Source organism: Pelobates fuscus, chromosome 2, assembly GCF_036172605.1.
Source record: "Pelobates fuscus isolate aPelFus1 chromosome 2, aPelFus1.pri, whole genome shotgun sequence".
NCBI classification, from domain to species: domain Eukaryota; kingdom Metazoa; phylum Chordata; class Amphibia; order Anura; family Pelobatidae; genus Pelobates; species Pelobates fuscus.
In genome coordinates this window covers 451,383,140-451,404,813 of record NC_086318.1, presented here as the reverse complement: position 1 = coordinate 451,404,813, position 21,674 = coordinate 451,383,140, and the positions used below count along the sequence as shown (strand labels likewise).

The window sequence follows — 21,674 nt, the reverse complement described above, 5'->3', positions numbered from 1 at the left end:
TAGAATGTTACATTCAGCATTAACATAGAGGATGACATTCCTCTTGTTCTTGATTACCTTAAGAATTTGTCACTGAAAGAACTCTCTGGATTCATTGGTATATTTCTTTAAATAAAATGTGTCCTCCGTAAAACCTCTATTTGTAGTAAGTCTTGTTCTTCCATACAGGTGTCCAGACCTTTATTTCAAGGTGCGCAAGATTGTGGCTCATTCAGACACAGAGTCATGTATGGGTTTTATTGCCGATACCATACACACTAGCCTCTACCAGGTAGGTAATTATGTGGGTAAACACTATACATTCTAATCAAGTACTGTCTTCTATGGATCAAGGGACTATCTCTTGGATAAAGAGTGTACGTATACTGTCAGGTCCTGTGTTATAAGGGTGTTATATAGTACCCACTGTTTTCAGTTTGAAACCATATTTCTCATTCTTTACTTTTTTGTTCTTTCTTTCTACTTTTCTCATTTAGTACCTTTTTCCTATTTTCCCCTATTCTATAGAGATGTACTCCCATTAGGTTTACCCAGCATTGTGGCCAGACTGTGGAAATGTAATGAACAGAGACTTTATACAGAAATTTCCCCCAGTTACATACGGTCTCATATGGAACTCTATAGAAACCATGCGGCCTTACGATATACTGTCTCATATGGAACTCTATAGAAACCATGCGGCCTTACGATATACTGTCTCATATGGAACTCTATAGAAACCATGCGGCCTTACGATATAGTGTCTCATATGGAACTCTATAGAAACCATGCGGCCTTACGATATAGTGTCTCATATGGAACTCTATAGAAACCACGCGGCCTTACGATATAGTGTCTTGTATTGAACTCTATAGAAACCATGCGGCCTTACGATATAGTGTCTTGTATTGAACTCTATAGAAACCATGCGGCCTTATGACATACTGTTTCAAATGGAACTCTATAGAAACCATGCAGCCTTACGATATACTGTCTTATATGGAACTCTATAGAAACCATGCGGCCTTACGATATACTGTTTCATATGGAACTCAACTCTATACAAACCATGCGGCCTTACGATATACGGTCTTATATGGAACTCTATAGAAACCATGCGGCCTTACGATATACGGTCTTATATGGAACTCTATAGAAACCATGCGGCCTTACGATATACTGTCTTGTATTGAACTCTATAGAAACCATGCGGCCTTATGACATACTGTTTCAAATGGAACTCTATAGAAACCATGCGGCCTTACGATATACTGTCTTATATGGAACTCTATACAAACCATGCGGCCTTACGATATACTGTCTTATATGGAACTCTATAGAAACCATGCGGCCTTACGATATACTGTCTTATATGGAACTCCATAGAAACCATGCGGCCTTACGATATAGTGTCTCATATGGAACTCTATAGAAACCATGCGGCCTTACGATATACTGTCTTATATGGAACTCCATAGAAACCATGCGGCCTTACGATATACTGTCTTGTATTGAACTCTATAGAAACCATGCGGCCTTATGACATACTGTTTCAAATGGAACTCTATAGAAACCATGCGGCCTTACGATATACTGTCTTATATGGAACTATATACAAACAATGCTGCCTTACGATATACTGTCTTATATGGAACTCTATAGAAACCATGTGGCCTTACGATATACTGTCTTATATGGAACTATATACAAACAATGCTGCCTTACGAAATACTGTTTAATATGGAACTATTATTTTTGACATTTATAAAGTGCTAACTTATTCAGCAGCACTTTACAATATTATAATGGGGAAACTTACCAATAAATGAGATGATTACAAAATGTTACAGGAACAAGAGATTGATGAGGACCCTGCTCAAACGAGCTTGCAGTCTGGAGGAGCTGGAGTATAAAAACACAATAGGAAGGCATTAAGGGGACAGCAACCAAACAACAAGGTGGGATTGAAGCAGAACTGGAGGAGAGAGTAAAGCGCTGCCATTTAGTAGAGGTCAAGAGACAGGTATGTGAGGTAGAGGTTACTCTGCGAGGCCATAAGCTTTCCTGAAGAGATGGTATTTGAGGGACTTCTTAAATGATTGCAGACTAGGGGGAGCGTCTGATAGTGGTAGGCAGGCTGTTCCAAAGGAAGGGAGCCGCCCGCAAGAAGTCCTGCAAGCACGAGTTAACAGTAAGTGCGTGAGCAGCATACAGGAGAAGGTCACCGGCAGAACTGAGAGACCGAAAAGGGACATATCTATTGTGGTGGAAGCTCGGTAGAAATTAAATTTAGTAGGCCGAGATTTCCACGTGGCATATGCGTATGTTGGTGTATCAATTAGTCAGTTACACGTAGCTAAGATACAATCAACAGTGTACTGAGCAAGTGCAGGAATGCAGGAACTGAAAACACTTCCCCTCCTCCATTGTTCTGGGTGAGCCATGTGGTCTAACAGGTAAGGGAAGTTAGGCTTTGTTCAGCTGATTGGGTAAAGAGTATATGTGGGTAGAGTTAACTATAGGAGGAGCTATATGTCTATATTATGCATTTACACAGTCAGTTCTGGGCTCAGACTGTTTGTTGTGGTGACGCTAGTCCCTCTGAGCCCCGGTCGGTGAATCGAATAAAGAATCTCTTCCTTCCTGAAGAAACCTGTGTCCACTTCTCTGTGCTTGGCTTCCATCAGTTTCACCGGTATCATTTGGTGCAATTGGCCGGGAAGCTCATCGTTCAACGGTAGCTGAGAAGCAGAGGCGTGAGACGGTCTATCTTTGCCCACGCTCCCTACGGCTGCACCCCTGAACTTCTGCGTGGACCTCCTTTCGTCTCGGCGCCACTGGTCTGTTGTCCAGGAGATCATCGGCCTCTACGTAGTTAGTGCTGGGGTGCCCCCGTCGATGAGTGTGAACCCAGGTTCAGGAACGAGGAGGTAAGATGACCACTGTTTTAGACGGTGGACCCACTAGGGGTATTGGATACCGATTGTGCGGTAGGCCCATAAGAGGTTATTTGTGTATGGAATCTGCCCCCTCCAGTGGAGGGAAGGAGCGAAGGCGCACCGCTCGTAATTAAACGCCCTGTAGTCAGCCCGTTTAATTTTGGTTTGGAGTCAGGCTGGGTTCTGTGTAAATAGCCCAAGCCGGACACCGGTGTCTTGTCTAGACTAGCGTTCTAGGGTGTATATTACGTTCGCTAGGTCGGAGGGACCGGGAGACTAAGCGGCGTCTGTGTAAATTCGTCCGCTAGATCTCAACCTATCTTGGCTAAGTGGGAAGGCGTGTAAATTTGGAACCCACTAGATTTTTGATAGAGTACATAGACTAAGAGGGTGCTGTTGTAAATTCCGCCCTCTAGTTCGCTATATGTGGTGCTTGGGCAGCGTGGCTAACCAAAACGGATGTAAATAGTTTTAGGTAGTCCATCGAGGTACTGGCCAATAGATTAGTTGGGAATTGTAAATGTGTTAAAGATTGTTGTAGTAGCGTGTATATCTTGCTAGATAGCGTGAGCTCTGCCGTCTAGCGAGAGTGTGAATAGTGTGTAACTGTATCATAGCGCACGGTACCATAACCATGTATTATAATTACTGATACTGTAAATAACTACTAATAACTGTCGTCTATGTTGTATGTTTAACACCATAACCACTACTAATTGAACTGTGACTTTAAATTGTACTCTAACCAATGCTAACCGTACTATAACTACTGTTTGTAAAGACGATGTTACTGGGGTGTGTTATAGACGGGTAATTCAGATATAGGGAATTATAGCGTGGGTGACTGTATAGTTTCGCCAAAAGGCGCAGTAATAGTTATTTAGTGACTGGTGTAACAGCTGTGTGTGTACGGGAATTCCCTGTATGTTTTGTTGTATGAGTTTGACCTAGTAACTGTGCCACATGGTGCGGTTGCCAAGGAAATGAGTGTGACTGTTGGAAGTGTGTTTGTTTTGCTTCTGTTGGAGACGACGCTCCGTTGTTAAGTATGGGTGCGTCGGATTCAAATAAACTTTAAAAAGGGATATAATGTGTGTGATTTTGGGGTTAGATTGGCTCCAAATCACCTGACTACCTTATGTAGTAGAGAATGGCCTCTGTGGTAATCTGTCTTGATTTAAATCTAGTGCAGCGTGTACATGTGGCTGTATCTATTATGCTTGAATTCTATGACCAGTTTCTAGTTTGTGCTACTAGATGGTTACCAAAACTGGTTTGTCCATCCCCAATGGAATCTGACCCATCTGACCATCCCTCAACTAAATTCTTTAGCAAGAACTGGTGCAGCTGGTATGTCCACCTGTGCTCTATTGTCCATGGCTCTCAGATGCCTTGCTTTAAGCCCTCCTATTTCTGTGCCTACCTACCCCCCCAACTGGTTCTTTGTACCCTGAGGCTCTTTTTGGTGGAAGGGTATTTTAGTGTTTTTTTTTTTTTATTATTGTTCAGTTTTATTATTAGCAGTCAAAATTGTGAGGAGAATTCTTAATAACAGTAACTGAGTCCACTGATAATACCACAACCACTGACAATACCATAACCACTGAAAACACCATAACCACTGACAATACCATAATCACCGAAAACACCATAACCACTGAAAACAACATAACCACTGACAATACCATAATCACTGAAAACACCACAACCACTGATAATACCATAATCACTGAAAACACCATAACCACTGATAATACCATAACCACTGAAAACACCATAACCACTGACATAACACTGTAATTACTGAGCCTTGTGTGCCTTTAGTAACAGTAAATTAGTTTTGAAATACAACTGGATGAAATGGTCAATGGTATAGGACGCTGGAATACACTTTTACCATTTTTGGTTACTGGTCAGGCTCCTCCTAGCCCTGTCCGAAACATTTTGTTAACCGAGTTACTGACCAGTAAAATTAATTTATCCATTTCCACCTACCTCACCACTCCAATCTAAGTCCCACCCTAACCTGACAAATGACCGGTGCCCTCCAACTTTGACATTTACAAATGCCACTGCAGCTTACCCCTGGTCCACCACACATTGATATTAATGGTCAATTACAGTTGGCAGACCCTGTATTTGTTTATGTCCCTTTCACCATGACTGATCTGTTTAATTGGAAGACCTATAATTCCTTTACGAAAGCCGACGAGTCACCTAGTGCTTTCTATGAGAGATTGCTGGAGTCATATAGATTATATACTCCTTTTAATCCAGAGGCCCCTGAGAACTCTCGAATGAACAACTCAGCATTTGTCAGCCAGACCCAAGGTGATATCAAAAGAAAATTGCTAAAGTTAAAGGGATTTGTAGGAATGTCCATATCACAGTTAATGGAAATTGCAAGTCAGGTGTATATGAACAGGGAGATTGAAACAAAGCAGGAGGAAGAACGTAAAATGAGGATGAAGGCAGATATGCTAGCTGTAGCTATCATAAGTGTAGAGAGACAGGGAAGGGGGGTGAATAGAGGAGTTGAGAATAGGCTGAGTAAAGGAGGAAGTAGGAATCACTGTGCGTATTGTAGAGAGGAAGGATATTGGAAAAGTGACTGCCCACAGAGGGAATATAAAGCAAGTTATAGATAAGACAAGAGAGAAGGTTACGAGATGGTTACAGAGGTGTCTATAGAGAAAGTCTTGGAGGGAATGACAGTAGTAACAGAGGAGGTGTTCAGGGAAGTAGATACTATTCACCTACCCAGAGATTAAGGGATAGAGAAGATAGAGATTTTGTCGGTCTGGCTGACACTGTCATGGAAGACTATTGATACCGACTGGGCTCCATCCCCCTTTAGCCGAGTGCAGCCTATGGTCGATGTATCAATAGAGGGAAAGAGGAGCTCTCTCATGATTGACACTGGTGCTGAGTACTCTGTGGTAACTAACCTAGTTGCTCCTCCTTCAGGAAGACTATAACTATGATAGGAGCTACTGGGAAAAGCACTGCTAGACCAATTCTCAGGAGTCATACTTGTATTCTAGGAGGTCATTTTGTTAAGCACCAGTTCCTATATATGCTGGAGTGTCCAGTTCAGCTTCTAGGACGAGATCTATTATCAAAGCTTCAAGCCCAGATAACTTTTAAACCCAACGGATCAACGTCTCTGAAGTTTAATAGATCACCAGGCATAATATCAGTATCGGTGCAAAGGGAAGGAGAATGGCACTTCTACTCTATAAAAACAAATACAGACCCTAAGAGTGATGAATCCTTATTTGACATTTCAAGAATATGGACAGAGATTAATCCTCCAGGACTTGCTCGCAATATTCCACCAATACACATTGAATTAAAGCTTGGAGCGTATCCTGTTAGCCTTAGTTAGTACCATATATTATAGAGACAATATTATTTATATGAATAGAGACCGATACTGTGGCAACCCAGACTCATCAGGTCTTTTCATTCCTTCTATGAAGAGATAAGTGTGGAAAATAAGATCCCCCATAATGCGAAAAACGTATTTATAGATCTAGCCGAAAGCATTGCTGGTAGTCTTAATGTAACCAACTGCTATGTGTGTGGAGGTACTAACATGGGAGACCAATGGCCATGGGAAGCAAAGGATAACCGCTAACTTCCAAGTCCAATTGTTGGCTATCAGGTGGTTTAAAAGAATGTCAGGGAGTATATTCTGTGGACTGTGGAGAAGAGCTGGTAGAGAGTCTGGCAATGCCAGAAAGGATTCCAAGGATGCTATTGTTCTAATTTTGTGTAAAGTAAGGAGAGGATGGGTGGAATATGTTTTTCGCGATCTTGATCACTATATTTTGTTAAGCTGTGGATTGCCACATCAATGGGATTTTCCCTGGCAACTTATAGGGAGAACCCCTTTCCAAATACTGCACACTGGACTTAGTCTAGTTGACCTTAAGTCCCACTAGGGCATGAAAAGTGTCAAGATGGCCAAAGACGGGTGGTAAGGACGAGATAGACTCTGAAGTATAGAAGAGAAGGTCGTCGGCAAAAGTTGAAACTTGTACAGAAACTTAAACGGATATACCTTTGTAACCTTAAAGTGGTTCTATAACTTGAAAGAAACCCTGCACATTCAAAGATAAAGCTCATGCATGCCTTAATTTACGGAATTTGCAACAAAATTGCATTTCAGAAGGAGCGCTTGTGCTGATTTCAAATTACTATCAACAGCAAAGCAAACAATGTCAGTGACCTATACATAAGGTGAGAAAGACCACGTTTAAATTACGTACAGTAAAAAATGGGAAATGCTGAATGGAATGAATCTAATGTGGGGCAGCAGGACAAAGCGAATTGAAAAAAGAAAATAAGGTAAAATAACAAGCGCACTACTAGCCAAAATATAGAAAAAAATAAAATAAAACCAATATATTATTAGAAATGTCATTTTAAAAAATTACAGAAAAGCACGCATGGATAGAAAATGTAAACCAGGAAGTGGCAAGGACTTGGCTGATTCTTTGAAAGAAAGAGGAATGGAAGCTTTGGGTAGGGATCGGTTAGATCCAGTTAGATGTCATTTTTACATGTTTTTTACTTTACTGCTGTTGGTGTAGTAAAGAAGGTTTAAGCAGTGTCTCTAATAAAACATAAATGTTTATAACCTTTACAGGTTTACTCCAAGCACCATCCGTCTGCATGGAGAGCATTTCAATGTTTTCAAAGGTATAACTCCATCTCAGGCAGATCATTAGCCATTTTGAAATGAGCGTTTTGGACTGGCTAATTATATCTTTGCAGATAATGGGTGTCTATTGTCAGCACGCGTAACATACTGCTGACAGATGGCCAATGGCGGCACGGCACGTACTCCATGATGCCCAATTTGTCCCTGCAGTGACGGGATGTGAAGAAATGGGCTCCAGGGAAAACCTGCTTCTTCGCAGGAATGCCAAGGAAAAACAAAACAGTGCCTTTATTAAAACACTGGGTTTGGTTGATGTAACCCTTTAATGATATACTTGCAATGTACATAATTTCTCCAATCAAAACATAAGATACATTGTTGTTCTTTCCTTTTTGTATATTATTGTGTCTTTGTATTGGCACAGTATAAACTCATTGTCCAGGTAGGAACCCTCCCGATATACAGCTGTTTATCTGCTTGTTTCTTCAGTAGCCAAGCAACTCTTTTCTTGTTTGTCACAGGTAGAAAGTACTCACAACTTTGTCCCCTCCTTTCCCTCTCGGGATGGCCACATTTTCTGGAGCAGTTTATCACCTGCAGGTCTGTCACACATAGTGGATGAGATGTGTAGTGTTCTTCAGCCTCACCTCCAAGACACGTGAGTACATCATTTATACCCCTGTGTACAGCTGTACATCTGGGTTAATCATTTCTAACCCATCAACTTGATGCATCGTTTTCTAAATTAAGGGAGGCCTCATTGTTATTTGAAACATTTGGGAATGATAATCAACAAAGGTGATTGAAAAGGGGGTGTTGAAGATCCTCAAAATTCATAAATATAGCTTAAACCATGCATATCAAATTTGAGCTAAATAAACAGAGATTATCTGGTTGAGCAGAGCGGAGTTGCTATGGGAGAGGTCCCAGGAAAATATAGTAATTTGGGTAAGACTGGTATTTTAAAGTGGATTGGTCAATTTCAGTGGTCTTTGCATATATCCTAAAGCAAGCATGTCAAACTCAAACGCTAACACAGGCCAAATAGAAAAAAAAGTTTTCATAGAAACTTAGGTTTATTTAGAAAAGTACATGTAAAACAGTTGCCTAACTGACGTCCTCACGCTCGTAGGGCTTCAAAGTAAACAAAAGAGCTAATTTCTTTTAAGGAGAAGTGCATATGCATATAACCAATGTTTCAGACAACTACCATGACATATTAAGAAAAGTTTGGGACTGAAATGGTGAATGTATGCTGTTGCACAGGTGTGAAAAACAAATGACGTTATCTTGTTGATTTTGAAGTCCTATGAGTGTGTTCTTCACTTTGGCTGAGATCATAAAACTTGATTATCTCAGCCAAATCAATGCTTTCCCGTAGGAAAGCATTGGGAGGCTATTGTGGATGTGCGGCAAAAAGTTGTGCGGCCAATCAGCATCTCCATGGGGAGAATTCAGTACCTCGACGCAGACCCAATATTATACACTGCCCCCCCCCCACTCTAATACACTGCCCACAAATACAATACACTGCCCCCTCCTACCACCACTCTAACACACTGCCCCCTCCCCAAATTTAATACACCACCCCCAACAATAATATACAGCCTCACTTCCTCCCCCCAATGTAATAGACTGCCCTCTCCCTAATTTAACACACTGGTCTAATCACCTTCACCAATTTAATACACTGCCCTCTACCCCCCTCAAATTAATACACTGCCCTCTACCTCCCTCAAATTAATATACTGGCTCCCTGCCTCCCCGCATTTAATACACTGGCCCCTTACTCCATGAAATCAATTCACTGCCCAGCCTCCCCGAATTAATACACTGCCACCACCCTCCCCAATTTAAAGGAACACTATAGTCACCTAAATTACTTTAGCTAAATAAAGCAGTTTTAGTGTATAGATCATTCCCCTGCAATTTCACTGCTCAATTCACTGTCATTTAGGAGTTAAATCACTTTGTTTCTGTTTATGCAGCCCTAGCCACACCTCCCCTGACTATGATTGACAGTCTGCATGAAAAAAAAACTGGTTTCACTTTCAAACAGTTGCAATTTACCTTAAATAATTGTATCTCAATCTCTAAATTGAACTTTAATCACATACAGGAGGCTATTGCAGGGTCTAGCAAGCTATTAACATAGCAGGGGATAAGAAAATCTTAATTAAACAGAACTTGCAATAAAGAAAGCCTAAATAGGGCTCTCTTTACAGGAAGTGTTTATGGAAGGCTGTGCAAGTCACATGCAGGGAGGTGTGACTAGGGTTCATAAACAAAGGGATTTAACTCCTAAATGGCAGAGGATTGAGCAGTGAGGCTGCAGGGGCATGTTCTATACACAAAAACTGCTTCATTAAGCTAAAGTTGCTCAGGTGACTATAGTGTCCCTTTAACACACTACACAGGAAGGTCCCCCAAACCCCTCTTCTCCTACCTTAAGATCAGCCACCTGCCCTCCAGTTCCAGCCCTGCACTTCTGTGCTCAAGCAGGCCAGACGCTCCTCTGGTACTGCGAGCAGGAGGGAAGGGGGATCTTTCCTGTCTTGCGACTGGCCGCAGCCACAGCACAAAGCAGCCCCAGGGCAGGTGGGCCGTAAATATATACATTGTGGGCCGCAACTTTGACATGCTTGGCTTAAACCATCATTTTGATGGCTTTACTGTTTTCAGATTAGGTGAACAAGCTAGAGAATTGGTTATCAGCCCTTTATTCTTTTCTATCCTTTCATACGTTTTACAAATATCAGATTCACTAGAGGTGGTCTTCCTTATAGACCATAGACTCTTTCCACAGATCCAACGTCTTCTTTCATTCTCAGACACCTTAGTAACTAATCACCCTGCTACTGGGACATGGGTACAGTGATTGATCTTCTCACTTCTGTTGAGATATGGGTCCCCTTACTTACCTACTCTCTCCTACTGGGACATGGGCTTGCTGACTAACCCACTTACTGGGATATGGGCGCCTTGACAGACTGCCTTCCCCCCTACTGGACATTGGTGCGCTGACTGACTGCCCTCACCCTCCCCCCCCCACTGGGTGCGCTGACTGACTGCCCTCACCCTCCCTCCCCCCCCCCCCCACTGGGTGCGCTGACTGATGACCCTCCCCCCCCCACTACTGGTGCATGGATGCGCTGACTGATGGTCTTCCTCCTACATAGCACATTTGTGCAAGTTACACATCCGGACTGGCACAGCTGACAATGTACCAATGCACTAGATTACATTTAAAAAAAAAAAAAAATTTAAAGTCTAAAGCTTTCCTTTACGACAGACAATCGGTTTGCATTACATTTGCTAAGCATGTAATATGTACATGTGAGTTAAGAAGAATTACACATTATATCTTGTAAACCAACATTTACCGTCCCCTCACTTTAAAAGTATTGATCTTTTTCATCAAATATTATAAATTCGAATGCTTCGCTTTCCCTGATTTGGGGAATAATGGCACCAGTTCCATTAGGATTGTAACCAGAACATTTCCATCCAGAATAATATGAGATTTGAATTGTCTGCACCTGTAGTGAGCAGCCTGGAACCATTGCTTTCTGTGGTCTGTGTTTGCTTTCATTACAGGAGTGATGTTCTCACGGCACGTGGCAGAGTTCTCTTCTGTGGCCCATCTGGGAGTGGAAAGTTGACTGTTATGAAAGCTGTCTGCTGTCGTTTAAATCTCCATTTGTACCAGGTGAGCCATTCATTTAATGTAAATGTTCTGTGTTTCAAAACCGCAACTCTGGCTGTAACATTCTAAGAACATTAAAGAAGATCCATTCAGTGACATAGTGCTGGGTTTACATCCTTTCATACAATGCAAAACCCAGGGAACTGAAATGACTCTATTATATAAACATCTCAGCCTGCTTACAATGACGTATACGTTTCCTTGGTGTTCACCGTTCTGGTGTACGTAGTGTACCTCCATGATGCATGTTGCCAGCGCGGCCACACAATTAACGTTAAGTTAATTTAAGTTAAGCTATTTTCTTATTCTGGTCAGCGGCTCTGTGCGGTACAGCTCCTGAATGCAGTCTATTTTGTGGGTAACAGAGATACTCTATATTTATATTTGACCATGTGGATCCCATTCAGTAGGCTGTTGCGTCTTTGAGGATCTCCAGTAAGAGCCTCTGTGTCAAGAAGATTTGCAGGTGTTTTCAAATTGAAGAGGCCGTATTGATATAAACCAGGCTCTTTATTAAAAAACACATGAAACACAGCAGAAGACAGATAGAAAGATGATGTAAAGAAGAGAGTAGTCGGGGAAGCCAAAGGTCATTACAGGCGACACAGGTTCAGAAGCGATGATACTGGCAAGGGTCAAAATGAGGATACAACAGGATAGTCACTGAAGATCTTTCCACAATCAGGACCACAGTACAACTGAGCGAAGAGTGAAGGGTTTGTGCGACTTAAATAGGGAAAGTGGGTGGTCTTGTCTATTGAGGTTCCACGCTGGTCTCCACCGCCTGTACCTTTAAAAGGCTTGTTTCTGCACACGCCTGCCCTTTGATTCTCCTGAGGTTCTATCTCCTGTGTGGTCGCATGTGGAAGCAGCGGTGTTCTCACCAACAGAGTCCTATCTGGCTGTGTTCGGTAACCATGTCTATACGAATGGAGTTCTGTCCTCTGTATTGCTGTGTTCGGGAAGTGGTGTTCTCACAAACAGACTTCTTTTATTGCTGTGTTCGGGCGTCTGTACGAACGGAGTTCTGCCTGCAAGCAGTCGGCGTGGGTGGTTGAGACGACTGCGCAGCCTGGGGGGTCACGCTCCGACACGGCGTCCTCGTGCAGTGCTAGATAGATGCAGCTTGGGAGCGCGAGGTAGGTGAGTGTGGGAGCGAGGTCCTGATACTTTAAAACTGTGAACATATATAAATTTGTTTACAAATATAAATCAAATTAAGAAATTGCCACAATTTGAGACTTTGAGAGCTAAAGTGCATGAGTTATACAAAACAGATTTGCTAAATATATAAACACATTTTTTAATATAGATATTCCCTTTGTTGCAACCGCATTTGCAATTTGCCAATTTATTGTTGAGATCTAAAACTGTGAACAAAGGGACTGCAAATCTAAATTATTTGAGTGTTCAAACACCTAATCAAAGTTAAAAAAATAACTCATAAAATGACATCAAAGTGGGGATTTAGTATATTAAAAAAATAAAATAAAATACCAAAAGTTTTATTGTGGTCTAAAACGTGGTATCAGTGCATAATGCTGCCAATCTTTTTTTGACTTACTGTGCAAATGATGTGAACTCTTTAAACTGATCCTGAAGATAAGACTAACAAGGATTATTATGTCACAGTATTATTCACAGGAGCCATAACTCGATTTGAATAGCTGACAATGTAGAGAGAACATATAATACCTAAAAGGGAAAAAACAAAAAACTCATGATTGACTGTCTTTCACAAAATAAAGTAAAAAGAAAAAGTGGAACAATCACCTTGGATTTGAATTGGTGGTGCTCTGACTAGCGACTCCATTTGGGACCACGCTGGTGGGTGCCTGCTGTGCGGGATATATGCAGAGATTAAATAAAAATGTCAAGAAGAAAAACGGTGGACATAAAAATCCCAAAAAGACAAAGCAAAATAAGTCTTTGCTTCAATATTATACCTTGCCAGAAGGATCGCAGAAAAATAAGCCAAAAAGAATATCACTACTAGATCAAAGAAATGAGGAAATAGATTCCACAAATTACTTAAAAAGCATAAATCAAGATTCTCAACAAAATATAATAATGTAACAAGAAATGATAACAAGAGAATTCCTTTATTAAAATACTAAAGGAGCATCAAGACACAATAAGGGGAGATTACCAAAAAAACCTGGAGGAATTAAAAAGAGAAATTACACCATTAAATAAAAAAACTACAAGAAAATACAAAGTTGAATCCCTCAGATTTGATGTAGTGAAACAGGATATAAATAAAGAATTTAATAAAAAAAATCTATGGCAGTGCAAGAAAGATTTGCTACCATGGAAAATAGAGCAAGAAGGAAAATTCTTAGTATTCGGGGAGTTTGAGAAGACACTGGAGACTTAATGAGTTTTTGTTGAAGAATAAGGAAATTAAAGATAAAATACTATATAAAATAATTATATCGAGGACCATATAAATTCTAACTTGCAAAAAAACAGTTTGGGGTGTGTGGTGGAACGTACCGTATTTTAGACTAGCAGAAACTTTACCACGTTCGGGAGTTATTCTACCCGAATCTACCTGGCTCAGTTTCCGAACAGGGACCACCCTATTACGTGTTAAAAGCAAGGGAACCATTAAATTAGTGCTTCCCCTGGGTGGGCATTTCGCATAACCGAACTCACGTAGTTGAAGGAATGGCGGCCATTTTGTCTCCTGAACACAGGTATGGGGACCTGTTCGTTGAGCACCTGGAACCCTTTTCGGATATATATACGACCTCACAAACATCGGGGAAACTCTACTGCTACTTGCTCCAAGCCCAGACCAGCTAGGAGAGCGCTCTTTGGGAGAAAGATGCCATCAACTAGAAGGAGCATTTTCTCTCTGAAAGCAAAAGGAAGCCTTCTACAGAATTTGTACAGGAACTCCCAAACCTGGATCAGCTGTTGCCCCATTTTCTATGGAACTGTTTTGGGCTTCAACCTCGTGGCCAGCCAGTCAGAACTTTACCCCGGTAGCGATTCTCTTCCACTAATCGGAGATATAAGACCTGTGGGGTCCTGTAAATATTCAGGGGAATTTGGGGGAGCTATGAGTATGTTTTGTATGTTTCCCTGTAACTAAGAGATAATTTAGTTACAGCTGCTTATCTCAATTATCACAGGGATGCCAGGGAATGACTTGTAATATTTTTGTATGGAGACCCCATGCTGGGGTCTGTGTATAAATTGGGCATGTTTGGCCTGAATAAACCAGAAGACTCTCAGAACTATGTCTCGTCTAGTTACTGGGGGAATAAGAGTTATAATCACACAAAGTTCCAGTCTGAGAGGTAAAATGGCAGAGGTAAGTAGCCGGGTTACCCGGAGTCCGCTGCAGTGGGCCTTTAGAGCAATTATTAGAGAATAATTCACTAAAATTGGCTCCATAGAGAAACGCAAGAGAGGATTAGAATTATATAACAACTATATATAGAACTTGATAAAATAGAAAAACTAAATAAGTTGGACCCATAAAACTGTCACATTGAAAAAAACAAGTGGTGTACGAGATAAAAAAAAATATATATAAAATTAACAGAAATGTATTGATGTTGAAACAAAGATTCTATTTAAAGCGTAAAGGAGCATAGGTAGTGTAACTAGTGTAGATAGTAAACTCTAAATTCAAGAATGAGTGTCTAGGTCTACAAAAAAAAATAACTGTAAGACAAAGCACTTGACTGGTAAAGCTGAAGAAAAATAAATAAATTTTATTATAAATAATAGTGATACAGAAAAAAACAAACGTGCTAATGTACAAAAAGTGAACCTGAAATAGGTACTAAAAACTGTTACCCTAATAAGAGTAACCTACTGGTATAAAAACAGATAGTACAGTGACGCTGTCAAATAGTCAAATGGCACGAAGGTATGGAATCTGCTAATGTATAATAGTATCAAATGCCAGCCAGGTTATCATCCACGAATATCTCTACTAATGGTAAATGCCCTAAGTCTGGGGAACCTTATAAACGTTCTAATTACTTGGTGTGAAAGGGTCGCTATTGGTCCTGGAGGCACTTTACAGAAACTGTCACTATATACAAAGTAAATGCAAACAGCTCGGGTATGTGTGATGGAGGAGTACAGGCTAGAAAATCCTTGTTAATAGCAGCATGCTATCGCCCAAATGATATAATCTGCCGTGCACTAAAAGTGCCGCTCAAGGTGCTAAGATACTGCAAGTGTCGGTAAACTGTTGGATTGAATATCAGTCTCCGCGAGACTGATAGACAATCCACCGGCAGCTTAATATGTGTGGAATATAGCTTAGCAAGTCAATGCCAGCTAGAATATTCACAGTCTGGGGAACCTAATAAACGTTCTAATTACTTGGTATGAAAGGGTCGCTATTCGTCCTGGAGGCACTTTACAGAAACTGTCACTATATACAAAGTAAATGCAAACAGCTCGAGTAGGTATCGTAAAGGAATACAGGCTTGTTAATAATAAGCCTGCTAACACCCAAATAATAAAACCTGCCTCTCAGGCACTAAGATACTGTAGAGTATAACGTTTAAAGTAAATGCCGGCTGGTATGTCCTAGTAACCACTAAAGTTAAAAAAAGATAGTGAATCTCTAGAAGATCAAGCCTGTGACGGATATTAGGAGGATATAATAGCCATCTACAGTCACTCACATTCTGCAACAATATAACAGAAGCGGTAAGATGGAAATAAAGTCTAACAATGATTGTCAGTCCGTACTGCAGTTTCAAGATATATATAAGTCTGAACCTAGGTAACTGAACGGACCTGATATATTCCTCACGAGGAGGTCTAACAGTAATTATTAATGTTTGGTTATAGAAATCGGTCTCTCGATGTAAACTGCATCTGTGAGGCAAAGTTGATAAAGACAAACTGACTCTAAGCAAATGCCTGGGCTATAATCCCCCTGTACCTTTGAGGGCACCTATCTCTAGTCCCACTGGCTGCTGGATACTAAATACTAATAAGAAAAAATAAATAGTTAAACACAATAGCGCGGTCGCAAGTCCATGTGCTCGACTCACTAAATCATAAGAGTAGCACACTATAGGCCGCTAAGGTGCGCTTTTCGCCAGACCTGGCTCGTCAGAGGGGAACCGGTCGGTACACTGCATCTGGTTTAAATGTGAGGAGACGTCTTTCTATTGGTCAAACGTGGCAATTCCTAATTGGTGAATGCAAGCTACATGTGTAATGACGTAGCAGAGATTCCCTCGGACGGAGGGGAGATCTCTTTGATAAATTGGTTAACCCCTTCCTGGTGGAAGCTCTTCAGCTAACGTAATCACACTATTTAAGCTTTGTATTTTCCCAGATAAAAGTTTAACCCTTGGAGTGCTGGAAAAGAAAAAAGTGGTTATGGTTTGAGATTTGGACTGCTCATTTTTGGGACTCTCTGTGCTGAAAGTAGTTTATATATAATGAAAAAGCATTCTTTCTGTCTGAATACATGTTCTGTGTAAATTGCATCGAGATGGTGAATAAGTTATAATTATAATTTCTTATTTTGTACTCTCTAATTGGAGAGCTTCCTAAAAGATTGTGCGCTAACTCATTGCTAAATATAAAATTTGTATTAATAAAATAGAATATAAATGGAAAATATTAGAACCAAAAAAGATAGGTGAAGCATTTACAGATTTTTATTACCAACTACAGAACGGCACCCCCGGGCATAAAGGGGTTAAACCGCCGTTTAGTAGATATTCCCCTTCCAGAGACACAGGCACAGCTACTGTAGACACCAATACACCGAACCGGAGAAGCATCTGAATGCCGTAAACAGCTGAACCGGAACCATATGAATGCTGTAAACAGCCGAATAGGAAAAACCATACGAATAGGTTTACACTCCTAGCAGTCAAACTGGAACAGCATACAATAAATCCCCCCCCAAGAACGAGACAAGGCTCCGTTTTGGGGGTCAAGCAGGAACAGACAGAGCTGTGGGTTTATTGTTCTTATATACATTAGTACCACCCACAGGGTTTTGGAAAACACGTACAATACACTCAGACACTCCCACACAAAATCCTTCCCTCTGCCTGTGATACAATTACCTTAAAAATATGCATTACATTCACATAAAACATTTTCAGAATCAGCATACTCCAAATACAAACATACGTCAAAATCATACAAATTGGTCCAGTGGTTCAAAAGATAGATTGTAGTCCTTTGTGACCAAATGAAGCATGGCTTTTCTGCCCAAAACCAGTTCCACAGAGTCTTCTATCCTGGAGATAATTGGGAAGTAATCCAATTATCTCCAAGGACAGAGGCAAAACTCCATTAAGCACATGGCAGTAAAAAGACAATAAAATACACAAAATAAATAAAATACACAAGCAGGGCCGGTGCAAGGATTTTTGCCCCCCTAGGCCAAAGTAAAGTTTGCACCCCACCCCCCTCCCCATGTGACATCACAATGCCCCACCCATATGATCTGCCATGTTAACTAACGCCAGTGCTACAGTGCCGCCGTGTTTACATTAAAAGGCCTGCAGGGACAGGCTATAGACACCAGGACCACTACATTCAGCTGCAGTGGTTCTGGGGACTATAGTGTTTCTTTAATGTGAGGTAAATTAGAGATTAGTGCCACAAAATATACTAGATTGCCTACTTACAACCAGATGAGGATGATGATGGGTTACATTTATTACATAAAATACAGACATGCAACATATCCCCAGATAGCTTAGGTCTGAGCGCACATTATTACTGAATGGCTCTCAGACCACACACATACAGTTCAATTGCCATGGAGCCAAAGTCTTTTATTACACGAATAGGCTCCACGGCATAGCTATCTGGGTTAAATGAGTTCATTCAGTAAATCCGAGAATCTACCGAACGCCAGGGCAGAAATACATGAATAGACCTTTCTGCATAGGAAAATAAAGTATTTAAATGCCGGTGCATAGTCAAAAGGCAGCAGGCAGGCAACCAGGCTCCTCCAATGCACAGTGGCGAGGTTGGTCTCGTCACAGTTAATAATTTACTAAATATTTTCCTGAAGGAAGAAAAATAACAAAATATTAAATTGTTTAAATAAAATGTAAAGCTACCAAACTTAGAAGAAACTGAATTGGTATCCTTGAATGCTCCATTTAACATTATAGAAATTCAAAAAGCATTACAAAAACTGCAAATAAACAAAAGACCAGATAGTTTTTACATTTTTTTTTCTATGGAACATTACATTATTAAGTTTGATAATGTTGGATACATTAAACAAAATCAAAAATACAAAAAGATGCCAAACGAAATCTCCTTTCTTCCAGTCTAAATGCATGACCTCGTGCCCTATATATAGTCCATTTTTTATGAATAGATTTCCACACAATGGTCTGCATTGGCCCGAATATATTTGTATAATGTTATCTTATCCCCTCTGAGGTGCCGTTTTCCTAAACTAAATAGATTTAAATTGTCAATCTTTCCTTATAACTAAAATATTTCATTCCTTCTATTCATTTTATAGCCCCCCCTGCACTTTTTCTAGTTTTATAATATCCTTCTTTAGAACCAAATGACACGGCATATTCAAGGTAATTTATAAAGCGATAACATTATATTTTCATCCTGAGAATTCATGCCCCCTTTTAATGCATGCCAATACTTTACTGATTGACTTTAACAATTCCTAAATCCTTCTCATGTGTTATGCCTAATTCACCACCATTTAGGATTTAAGTTGCTTGTGCATTCTTTACACTAAAGTACATAACCATTTTTCTACATTAAATTTAATTTGCCATTTAAGCACCCAATCCCCGATCTAAATTCCTCTGCAGCAAAGCAATATCCTGTATTTTTACATCTTTAAAGTTTTGGGTCATCTGCAAACACTAAAAAATAACATTCAATGCCTATCTCAAAATCAATTATAAATGTTAAATAGAAGCGAACAGAACCCCGAGGGACACCACTTACCACTTTTGTCCAGCTTCAAAATGTAGCATTAATGACAGCTCTCTGTGCTCTATCAAAAAGCCATAGTTCTACCCAAGAACAAAAATATTCATCTAGATCAATTTATTTTAGTTTGAACACTAACCTATTGTGTAAAACGTTTTCAAATTCTTTGGCAAAATCCAAGTAGATCACATCCACTGCAACACCCTGATCTATACTTCGACTTACTTCTTTTTAGTTATTTCTAAAATAATAAATGGTGCTCAATCAGGTTTTATTGTTAACAAAATAGGTGAAGCATTTGCAGATTTTTACAATTATTATTTTCTAATTAGTAAAGATAACATTAGGAAAACTTTGTCTTATTTAATGAATGATCCCATGCTGGTCCTGTCATTGGACGGAGAGAAAGACTTTTACAGGGTCAGTTGGAAAAAATAAATTGCTGGAAAAATGTGGAATCTCCTTTTTGGATGCCATATGGAGTTTGCATGGATCACCTAATGCTGAGATTCAGGAATAGATTGCCCTTTTTTGAGATACACAATGGAACAAGATATGGCTGTCCCCTAGCGCCACTCTTGTATGTGCCATCACTAGAGCGCATGGTCCAAGTTATAAGAGAAAACTATAGCATCAAGGGTTTTACTTTAGGTAAGGAAGAATATAAAATGTCACTATTTGCTGATGACATAATTTTCCCAAATCCAGTTTACTATTTGAGAACTATAATGAAGTAACTAGAAAGGTTTTCTGATTTATCTTATTATAAGATAGACGTGGGAAAAATGCCAACCCTTGACAAATGACGTCAACCATATAGAAAAAAACGATTTAATTAAAAATTATACATTTCAGTGGAGAGAGCAGTTTTCTTGCTCTATTTGTTTATTCTGTTTGGGCTTACCTCAGTGTTTATCCTTGAATTTGCTAAATTAGCTCACCCTTTCCTCTGAGTGATTATTTATATTTAGTGAGAGTAGCCATGTGATCGCTGGGTCTATTAACTGCTTCTACTTCTGCAGTCATATGGTCAAAATCCTGGATGAGAATGATACAGCAAAATATTTTCTCAGAATGGAGCCATGAAAACAGTCACCAAAGACTCACCAAAGATTCAGCAGATTTGGGTCGAAGCACTCACTTATATTCATACAGCATATTCATAAAAGGAAGATGGTCCATAGAGTTAAAAAGCCGTGGAGAGGTGGAGAGGGGGCGACTATTTGAAGATAATTAAGTAAACAGAGATAAAATGGATCTTTGATATGGAAACCCTCTCTCCAAATGGCTTGAACATAGATTTTGATCTGTGTAACTATATTTAAAACTTTTATAGATGTGAATACAAATTCAAAAAGATAAGTCCTGCGCTCACACCAATATATAGTAAAAACCAAAGGAAAAAAAAAGGTACCTGCGCTCTCTCCTTAATCCCCATGTACGGTATATTTAGACAAATGGAGGTCATTTAGTTTCTCCAATGCCCCCCTGCCAACGTCAATGCAGACCCCCCTAAGCGGGTCCTAACACTGACCCTTCAGCCTGCTTCCTTGAGCTTCTGGCAAAGATATCTCTAATGAGACAGAAAGGGGTATTTTTTATATACACCCCTATTAATAGGGAACACATGGGATGGGCAGCAGCATTGTAACCTAACTGTGTGATACAAAAAGTGAATACAAATCCAAAAAGAGAAGTCCTGTGCTCACTCCCATGCTATAGATGTGCATGATTATATGATTTTTATAGATATCTTATAGACTTTTAGGGATTCTTTTTATAGATCATTTTTTATCATTTATTATGACATATCCTCTCATACTGTGCTCCTTCTTAAAAGAAGTGATGTATTTACTTATTTTCTCTCTTTGAAATATTTATTCTTTTTTGTCTTGCTCTGATTTTTTTTATTTTTATTTTATGTATCATTGCACTTACTTAATTATTTATTATTTATTTATTCATAAAATATTTTACCAGGAAAGATACATTGAGATTTCTCTTGTTTTCAAGTATGTCCTGGGTCCACAAATCATTGCATTGTTACAGTTAGTGTACAATAAAATACAAAAACAATATTAATATACAATATATACAACATTTAACATAGAACAGGTAGGAAATATATAATCAACCATGACAGGTGCATTCTGTTTTGAGGTATGTAGAGAGGGATCTCTTAAAGGACTTTAGGCTTAGGGAAGATTTTAATTTGTGCGGGAGGTCGTTCCATAATTGCGGTGCTCTGTAGGAGAAGGAGGATCGGGCTGCTTTCTTTTTGTATTGGGGTAGACTAAGTAAAGTGTTGGTACTGGATCGAAGGTTGTAGGAAGTGGGAACAGCCAGGGAAAGCATTGTGTTCAGGTAGGGCGGGAGTTTCCCCAAAAAGCTCTTAAACACAAGGCTGGAAAGATGAAGGGTGCGTCTGGATTCCAGCGACAGCCAGTTT

General features: G+C 39.9%; 1 protein-coding gene across 1 annotated transcript in view; it reads left to right on the top strand.

Moving 5' to 3' along the window:
* The window catches only part of PEX6 (peroxisomal biogenesis factor 6), a 203,806-nt gene that overhangs the window by 64,856 nt on the left and 117,276 nt on the right, over nucleotides 1-21,674 (top strand). The window contains exons 4-6 of the mRNA XM_063444206.1: nucleotides 169-275; nucleotides 8,113-8,245; nucleotides 11,185-11,296. Coding sequence (XP_063300276.1) covers nucleotides 169-275; nucleotides 8,113-8,245; nucleotides 11,185-11,296 — 352 coding nt within the window. The remainder of the gene's footprint in view (nucleotides 1-168; nucleotides 276-8,112; nucleotides 8,246-11,184; nucleotides 11,297-21,674) is intronic.